Here is a 9,852-nt window from a genome sequence, read left to right as displayed (position 1 = left end):
CCGTGCTCCTGGGCATCGTCTCCCCATTAAACACCAGTCGTCCCGGAGATATCTCCAGCGATTCCCACCGGAGCTCCCCGACACTGCGGGGGAGGGGGGAACAGGGATTAGACCGAAGCCAGATGTATTTCTTTTTTAAGTGGTGTGTGTGTATTGCAAAACTCTGTGTGATGAGGCTGTGACCGAATGCAGGGTGTGCTGAATAGAGCTTTGACTGAGAGGTTTATTCATCACGCAGCAGCTGCAGCCAACATCAGGTGACCTGCTTTCTGAAGTCGATCTCTTTTTGTGTGTGTGATATAGTCTGGGTGTTAGATGTGAGGGTGTTGGTGATCCGTGCAAGGATTGCATTGAATTGAACAAGAGAAAGAGCGGATGACCCGGTGAGTGAACCTCCGCAGTCTCAGCACCAAAGCCATGTCCACTTTCGGCAAGCTGACAGATTACTTCCAGCTCCGCAAGTCAAGAGCAGATCTGGGAGTCACCGGGACGGATTCCAGAAGAGGTGGCAGTTCTGAGGCCAGGTACCGAGCTCCAGAATGAAGCCAGGCAGTTCCTTCAGATGTGGGGAGGCAGGCGGTTCCTGCTGAGCAGACAGCTCTCACCTTTAACGAAAGGCTGCGGCACCCTCACGTCCAGTGCTCCAGCTCTTGTGTGGTTCGAAAAGTGAGCAATGTGAAGGGTGGACCAGCCCCTCCTTAAAGGGACGCTGCCCTGTTGAAGCAACAGGTTGATCCCCCCTCACCTGTTGTGAATCTGTCACCGGCAGGTAATTGCTCAGCAGTTTCGCAGATTAACCCGGTGTCAATGCGTTTAATGCGTTGGGAACTTTGCAGGCAGGCAGAGGTTTAAAATGAGGAGATCACCAAAATTCCACGGAACCTGAACATTCTGTAAATAAAAGGCATGGCTCCAACTGCAGGCACACCCTTGAACTTTGGGAAGAACAATTGGCAGGGAGGGTGGCCCCCATGAACACCCCATCTCGGTTTTACTCTTTCTTGCCTCTGTAACTGAGATGAGTTGATTGGACATTGGTCGTGTGTGCCGCGCCGACCCGGATTGAGAAATCCCGTCCCGTCCCGTCCCGTCCCCTCCCTCTGAGTGGTGGGTTAATTGTCCACCCCCCCCCCCCCATGTACGCAGGTCGTGAAAGAATTAAAAGGGGAGTTGACGGGCAAGTGAGTGGATTAGGTGCAGAGCTACAGGGAAAGGGGGAGAGCGAATGAGGCTGATGGGATTGCTCTCGGAGCTGGAATGGACTCGATGGGCTGAATGGCCTCTTGTGTCATAATAAGTGAGACAAAAGTTTGGTTGACAATTCTGGGCACAGAGTGGGTGTGATCTGGTGAGCCAAGGGCTGGGCAGGGAGGAGGCGAGTGTATCCAGAGGAAGGGGATGGTTCCCTGCTGCTGAAGTGCCAATACCCTGATCGATCTCCTTCTGGGGGTCCTTTGGGGAGGGTCTTTCCATTGGGCAGCTGTCCCAGCTGGGACAAACCTGGAAAGGAGCGGAGATCCCCAGTCGCCAGCTTTGAACGTATTGTGGGCTTGGTGAAGGAACTGAGCGCCTTCTCCCTGACACCCCGTGGCACACCGAGGCTCCTGGCTCAGCTGTGGGGGATGTCGGTGAAGCTCAGTACCACAAACGTCAGCCCGCAGCAGGCACTGCACTTCTCTGTCCCTGGTTTCTGCTCCACTCAGCCCATCCCTCACATCCTGTCAGCAAATACAGTCTCAGAGTCAGACAGCAGAGAAACAGGCCCTTCAGCCCACTGTGACCATGCCGGCCCACAGCGACCTGCCTATGCATAACTCTATAACTCTATTTTCCAGCACTTGGTCCTCAGCCTTGGTAATTCAAGTGCCCACTTATTAAATGTTAAAAGTTCTTGCCTCCTGCACACCTCAGGCAGTGTGTTCCATATCCCAACACCTGGCTGAAAGGATTCTTCTTCTAAGGCTCTTAATCCTCACCTTTAACCTACGCCCTCTGAGTTATTGACATACTGCATTGGGGAGAGATTTGCAAGGGGGGACATTGAATCAGGAGAAGTAGAGTCAGTGTGGATAGAACTGAGGAACTGTAAGGGCAAAAAGACCCTAATGGGTGTTATCTACAGGCCTCCGAACGGTGGCATGGATATTGGGTGCAAGCTGAATAGTGAGTTAATGTTGGCATGTGGCAAGGGTAATGTCACAGTAGTTATGGGGGATTTCAATATGCAAGTGGACTGGGAAAATCAGGCTGGTACTGGACCCCGGGAAAGGGAGTTTATAGAGTGCCTCCGGGATGCATTCTTGGAGCAGCTGGTACGAGAGCCGACCAGGGAGAGGGCTATTCTGGATTTAGTGCTGTGTAATGAGCAGGATTTGATAAGGGAACTCGAAGTAAAGGAGCCATTGGGAGGTAGTGACCATAACATGATAAGTTTTTATCTGCAATTGGAGAGGGAAAAGGGCAAATCAGAAGGGTCAATTTTGCAGTTGAACAAAGGAGACTATGGAGCCATGAGGGAGGAGCTGGCTAAAGTTGACTGGGCAGGCATCCTAGCAGAATTGTCATTGGAACAGCAATGGCAGGTATTCTTGGGAATAATGCACAAGGTGCAGGATCAGTTTATTCCCCAGAGAAGGAAAGGCTCAAAGAGGGGAAAGGGGCCACCGTGGCTGACAAAGGAAGTCAGAGATAGCATTGTGTTAAAAAGGAAGATATGGCAGAGCCAAGCTGAGTGGGAAGATAGAAGATTGGGAAATTTTTAAGGTACAGCAGAATTTAACTAAAAAGGTAATTCGGGAAGAAAAAATGAGGTACGAAGGCAAGCTAGCCAGGAATATTAAGGAGGATAGCAAAAGCTTTTTTGGGTATGTGAAGGGAAAGAAGTTAGTTAGGAACAATGTTGGGCCCTTGAAGACTGAATCGGGTGAAATTATTACGGGAAACAGGGAGATGGCAGTCGAATTTAATAAGTACTTTGGATCTGTCTTCATGGGGGAAGACGTAAGAAATCTCCCAGAGGTAAGGATGGACAAAAGGCAGAGGGTGACAGAGGAACTGAAGTGGATTGACATTAGGAAAGAAATGGTGATGGGTAGACTAATGGGGCAGAAGACTGACAAATCCCCAGGTCCAGATGGTCTGCATCCCAGGGTACTAAAGGAGGTGGCTCTAGAAATTGTGGATGCATTGGTGATCATTTTCCAATGTTCCTTAGATTCAGGGTCAGTTCCTGAGGATTGGAGAATGGCTAATGTTATCCCACTTTTTAAGAAAGGAGGGAGGGAGAAAACGGGGAACTATCATCCAGTTAGCCTAACATCTGTGGTGGGGAAGATGCTAGAGTCCATCATTAAGGATGAAATAGCAGCATATTTGGATAGCAATGATAGGATGGGGTCGAGTCAACATGGATTTACCAAGGGCAAATCATGCTTGACTAATCTACTGGAGTTTTTTGAGGATGTAACCAGGAAAATGGATGAGGGAGATTCAGTGGATGTTGTATACCTCGACTTTCAGAAGGCATTTGATAAAGTGCCGCACAGGAGATTGGTGGGTAAAATTAGGGCTCATGGAATTGGGGGGCGGGTATTAACATGGATAGAAAACTGGTTGGCGGATAGGAAACAAAGGGTAGGGGTGAATGGATGTTTCTCAGAATGGCAGGCCGTGACTAGTGGGGTGCCACAGGGCTCGGTGCTGGGACTGCAGCTGTTTACGATCTATGTTGATGATTTAGATGAAGGCATTGTGAATAACATTAGCAAGTTTGCTGATGATATAAAGTTGGGTGGCAGTGCGACATGTGTAGAGGAAGTTAGAAGAATTCAAGGTGATTTGGATAGGTTGGGTAAGTGGGCAGATACTTGGCAGATGAAGTTTAATGTGGATAAGTGTGAGGTTCTCCACTTTGGGAGCAGGAACAGGAGGGTGGATTATTATCTGAATGGTGTGGAGTTAGGTAAGGGGGAAATACAAAGGGATCTAGGACTCCTTGTTCATCAGTCACTGAAAGTGAATGAGCAAGTGCAGCAGGCAGTGATGAAGGCTAATGGAATGTGGGCCTGTATTACAAGGGGAATTGAGTACAAAAGCAAAGAGATTCTTTTGCATTTGTACAGGGCCCTGGTGAGACCACTCCTGGAGTATTGTGTACAGTTTTGGTCTCCAGGGTTAAGGAAGGATATCCTGGCTATAGAGGGCGTGCAGCATAGGTTTACGAGGTTAATTCCGGGGATGTCGGGACTGTCTTATGCTGAGAGGTTGGAGAGACTGGGATTGTACACGCTGGAATTGAGAAGATTGAGAGGGGATCTGATTGAAACATACAGGATTATTAAGGGATTGGACAAGATAGAGACAGGAAATATGTTCCAGATGTTGGGGAAGTCCAGGACCAGGGGGCATGATTTAAGAATAAGGGCTAGGCCATTTATGACAGAGGTGAGGAAAAACTTCTTCTCCCAGAGGATTGTGAATTTGTGGAATGCACTGCCTCAGAGGGCAGTGGAGGCCAATTCTCTGGGCACTTTCAAGAAGGAGCTAGATAGGTTTCTTATAGATAGGGGAATCAAGGGATATGGGGACAAGGCAGGAACAGGATATTGATTGTTGAGGATCAGCCATGATCTCAAAATGGCGGTGCAGACTCGAAGGGCCGAATGGTCTACTTCTGCTCCTATTGTCTATTGTCTATTGTCTATTTCGTACTATCCCCCCTCTCTGTGCTCCTCATATGTCGGAATCAGCTCCCTCCTCAACCTTTCACAGGCAACATCCTGACTTAGTGTTCAGTCATAATCCCACGGATGGGAAATGGAAAAGAGACCCAGCCTCTCCAGTCTTTGAAATGCTCCATCCCAGGCACCATCCTGGGGAATCCCCTCTGCATCCTCGCCAGTGCAGTCACCTCCTCCCCACAGTGTGGAGACCAGAACTGCACACACTGCTCCAGCTGTGGCCTGAGCAATGCTTTATAACGTTATGCCAGAATCTCCTTGCTCTTGTGCTCCAGGCCCCAGGTAATGAGGGTACGACCACGCCTTCCTCACTCACTTGTCTACCTGTGCTGCCATCTTCAAGGAATCTTGGCCGTGCACCGAGATCCCACTGTTCCTTAATACTCTCTGCAGACCCATCATCATTGAGTCTCCCAAATCATCCCCCCTGTCCACCTCTCCCTCGACTGTTTGTTCCCTCTCCCTCATGGATCACTGTTGCCCACCTCAACTGCTCCTGTGACATACATCCCACAGTCGAAGGTCTCCCTGGACCAAGACAAGCTGGCTTACAGAGGAGGCTATGGGGCGCTCCACCTCCCCATCGGATAGGCTGCCCTGTGCCAGGCCAGCTTCAGGCAGCTGAGCCTCTGACAAGGTCCTAGTAAAGCTGCAGATCAGAGGGCTTTCATCTGCATAGTGCTGAATATTGAAAGGCCACCGTCCCCTCCAAGCAGGAGTCACCAGTAATGTTACTCAAGGAGGGCGTGATTAGGTCTGGTATCTCAGCGGGCAGGATACGTGGCCCACAACAAAAGGTTGGTTTGCAGGTGCAACAGGTTATCAAGAAGGCAAATGGAACATTGGCCTTCATTGCTGGAGGGATTGAATTTAAGAGCAGGGAGGTTATGCTGCAACTGTACAGGGTACCGGTGAGGCCGCACCTGGAGTACTGCGTGCAGTTCTGGTCTCCTTACTTGAGGAAGGATGTACTGGCTTTGGAGATAGTGCAGAGGAGGTTCACCAGGTTGATTCCGGTGATGAAGGGGTTAGCCTATGAGGACAGATTGAGTCGCCTGGGACTATACTCACTGGAATTCAGAAGAATGAGAGGGGATCTTATAGAAACATATAAAATTATGAAAGGGATAGATAAGACAGAGGCAGGAAGGTTGTTTCCACTGGTAAGTGACACTAGAACCAGGGGACAGAGCCTCAGATTCGGGGGAATAGATTTAGGATGGAGATGAGGAGAAACTTCTTTTCCCAGAGAGTAGTGAATCTGTGGAATTCTCTGCCCAAGGAAGTAGAAGAGGCTACCTCATTAAATATATTTAAGACACAGTTAGATAGATTTTTGCACAGTAGGGGAATTAAGGGTTCTTCTGGGGAAAAGGCAGGTAGATGGATCTGAGTCCACGGCCAGATCAGCAATGATCTTATTGAATGGCAGAGCGGGCTCGACGGGCCGGATGGCCTCCTCCTGCTCCTAGTTCTTATGTTTTGAAAAGAGGAGAACTTTTGAAAAGAGGTGAGTCTCTGTGTGTGCTTGTGAGTTTCCTCTTGCAAGAGTCCAAATGAGGCACATTTGCAAATTGTTACTACCTGATTGGCTAATTAACAGCAGCAAGCAAGAGGAAGGCAGGTATAAACAGAGCAACTATTTTGGAGTGGTCATTGTGGGAGTGGGTCAGGGTTAGAGTGAAGAACTTGAGGCTTTAGTGAGAGGAGGTGGAGGTTAGTAAATCTCTGTTAAGTTTCTTTCTTTTTGGTGTTTCCTTCAGTGCCAGGCCAGAGTAGTGAGAATGGCTCCTGGGTCAGTGGTGTCTTCCTCTTGTGAGGTGTGGGAGTTCTCGGAGACATCTAGTCTCCCTGATAACTACACTTGTGCGAGGTGCATCCAGCTGCAGTGCCTTACAGACCATGTTAGGGAACTGGAGCTGCAGCTGGATGATCTTCGGCTCCTACAGGATATGAGGAATACGTAGACAAGAACTACAGGGAGGCAGTCACTCCTAAGCTGCAGGAGGCAGGTAGCTGGGTGACTGTCAGGAGGAGGACAGAGAATAGGCAGGTAGTGCAGAGTACCCCAGTGGCAGTTCACCCCCCCCCCCCCCCCCAATAACAGGTACAGTATACTACTTTGGATACTGTTGGGGGGGATGTTCTACCAGGGGAAAGCTGCAGTGACTAGGTCTCCCAGGTCTCTGGCACTGAGCCAGCTTGTGTGGTGCAGAAAGGAAGGGGGGGGGGGGGGTTGGGAGAGCTGTAGTGATAGGGGATTCCACAGTAAGGGGGGCAGACAGGAGATTCTGTGGACGTGAAAGAGACTCCTGGATGGTGTGTTGCCTTCTGGGTGCCAGGATTTGGCAGATGAATATGTGGCTGAGGAGTTGGTGCAGGGGGCAGGGTTTCAGATTTGTGGACCATTGGGATCTCTTCTGGGGATGGTACGACCTGTACAAAAGGGATGGGTTACACCTGAACTGGAGGGGGACCAATATTCTTGTGGGCAGGTTTGCTACACCTGTTGGAGGGTTTAAACTAGTTTGGCAGGGGGATGGGGACCAGAGTGATAGGTCAGAGGTTGGTGCAGTTAGTGTACAAGTAGATGCAACGTGTAGAGAGACTGAGGAAGGATAAGCAGTTGAAAGGGCAAAATTGCAGTCAGTTGGATGGACTGAACTGTGTCTACTTTAACGTGAGAAGTATCAGGAACAAGGCTGATGAACTTAGAGTGTGGGTGAGTACATGGAACTATGATGTTGTGGTCATTACAAGGGCAGGAATGGCTGCTGGATATTCTGGGGTTTAGATGGTTCAAAAGGGACAGGGGTGGGGGAGAGGCTTTGCCGATCAGGAACAGTGTCACAGCTGTAGAAAGGGAGGATGTCCTGGAGAAATCGTCCACTGAGTCAGTGTGAGTGGAAGTCAGAAACAGAAAGGGAGTGATCACTCTATTAGGGGTATTCTACAGAGCCCCCGCCCCAACAGCAGCAGAGACACTTGGGAGGCAGATCTTGGAGAGATGCAAAAATAACAGGGTTGTTGTCATGGGTTAGTTTGACTTCCCTAAAATTGATTAACACCACCTGAGTGTAAAGGGGATAGATGGGGCAGAGTTTGTTCGGTGTGTCTAGGAAGGATTCCTGACACAGAATGTGGACAGGCTGACTAGAGGAGAGGCCATACTGGACCTGGTACTGGGCAATGAGCCTGATCAGCTTTCAGATCTCTCAGTGGGAGAGCAATTTGCAGATAGTGATCATAATTTATTGACCTTTACTGTAGCCTTGGAGAGGGATAGGAGCAGATGGTACGGGAAAGTATTTAATTGGAGGAGGGGGAATTTTGATGCTATTAGGCAGGAACTTGGGAACGTAAACTGGAAACAGATGTTCGTGGGGAAGTGCACAATGGAAATGTGGAGGTTGTTTAGGGAGTACTTGCATAGGGTTCAGAATAGGTTTGTCCCATTGAGGCAGGGTAAGGATGGTAGAGTGAAGGAACTGTGGTTGACAAGAGACATAGAATATCTTGTCAAGAGGAAGAAAGAAGCTTGCCTGAGGTTTAGAAAGCAAGGATCAGACAGGGCTTTGGAGAGTTACAAGGTAGCCAGGTGGGAGCTTAAGAATGGACAGAGCTAGAAGGGAGCATGAGAAGGCCTTGGTGAGTAGGATTAAGGAAAACCCCCAAGGTGTTCTACACCTATGTGAAGAATAGGAGGATGACTAGTGAGGGTAGGATCGATCAGGGATAAGAGGAAACATCTGCCTGGAGTCGGAAGAGGTAGGTGAGGTCCTTAATGAATACTTTGCTTCAGTATTCACCAGTGAGAGAGACCTTGATGCTTGTGGGGATGATGTACAGCAGACTGATATGCTAGGTCATGTTGACATGAAAGATGATGAGCTGGAACTTTTGAAAAATATAAGGATGGATAAATCACTGGGGCTGGACAGGATATATCCAAGGTTATTATACGAAGCAAAGGAAGAGATTGCTGCACCTTTACTGACAATCTTTGTGTCCTCACTGGCCACAGGATTAGTGCCAGATGATTGGAGGGTGGCAAATGTTATTCCTTTGTTCAAGAAAGGGAGTAGGGATAACCCTGGGAATTACAGACCAGTGAGTCTTACTTCAGTGGTGGGCAAATTACTGGAGAAGATTCTTCGAGACAGGATTTCTGGGCATTTGGAGAAGCATAGGCTGATTAGGGACAGTCAGCACTGCTTTGTGAGGGGCACGTTGATCTCATGAGCCTGATTGAATTTTTTGAGGATGTGACAAAGCACATTAAAGGTAGAGCAGGGGATGTGGTGTACATGGATTTTAGTAAGGTGTTTGATAAGGTTCCTCATGGAAGGCTCATTCAGAAAGTCAGGAGGCATGGGATCCAGGGAAACTTGGCTGTGTGGATTCAGAATTAGCTCACCCACAGAAGACAGAGGGTGGTTGTAGATGGAGCGTATTCTGCCTGGAGTTTGCTGACCAGTGGTGTTCTGCAGGGATCTGTTCTGGGACCCCTGCTCTTTGTGATTTTTTTTTTAATTACATAAATGACTTGGATGAGGATGTGGAAGGGTGGGTTAGTAAGTTTGCAGCTGACATGAATGTTGGTGGTGTTGTGGATGGTGTAGAAGGTTGCTGTAAGTTGCAACAGGACATTGATAGGATGCAGAGCTGGGCTAAGGGGTGGCAGATGGAGTTCAACCTGGAAGAGTGTGAAGTGATTCACTTTGGAGGATCAAATTTGAAGGCAGAATACAAGGTTAATGGCAGGACTCTTAGCAGTGTGGAGGAACAGAGGGATCTTGGGGTCCACGTCCATAGATCCCTCAAGGTTGGCGCACAGGTTGATAGGGTTGCTAAGAAGGTGTATGGTGTGTTGGCCTTCATTAGTTGAGTGGTAGTGTAATAGTTAGTGTATTGCTATTACAGCACCAGTGACCCAGGTTCAATTCTGGCCACTGTCTGTAAGGAGTTTGTACATTCTCCCCGTGTCTCTGTGGGTTTCCTCCGGGTGCTCCGGTTTCCTCCCACATTCCAAAGATGTACAGGTTAGGAAGTTGTGGGCATGCTATATAAGATAGGCATCTTTACTAGTCACCTGTATGTTAAAACACAGTGA

General features: G+C 48.8%; 1 protein-coding gene across 1 annotated transcript in view; it reads left to right on the top strand.

Annotated features, from left to right (window-relative positions):
- The first annotated feature begins 393 nt into the window (after positions 1–393).
- LOC127573198 (uncharacterized) overlaps positions 394–9,852 on the top strand; it is a 36,981-nt gene continuing 27,522 nt past the window's right edge. Inside the window, exon 1 of the mRNA XM_052021198.1 lies at positions 394–524. Coding sequence (XP_051877158.1) covers positions 418–524 — 107 coding nt within the window. The 5' untranslated portion in view covers positions 394–417. The remainder of the gene's footprint in view (positions 525–9,852) is intronic.

The sequence above is a fragment of the Pristis pectinata genome, chromosome 8 (genome assembly GCF_009764475.1).
Source record: "Pristis pectinata isolate sPriPec2 chromosome 8, sPriPec2.1.pri, whole genome shotgun sequence".
Taxonomy (NCBI): Eukaryota; Metazoa; Chordata; class Chondrichthyes; order Rhinopristiformes; family Pristidae; genus Pristis; species Pristis pectinata.
The sequence above is the reverse complement of the archived record's forward strand: the minus strand, read 5'-3'. Positions and strand labels throughout refer to the sequence as shown.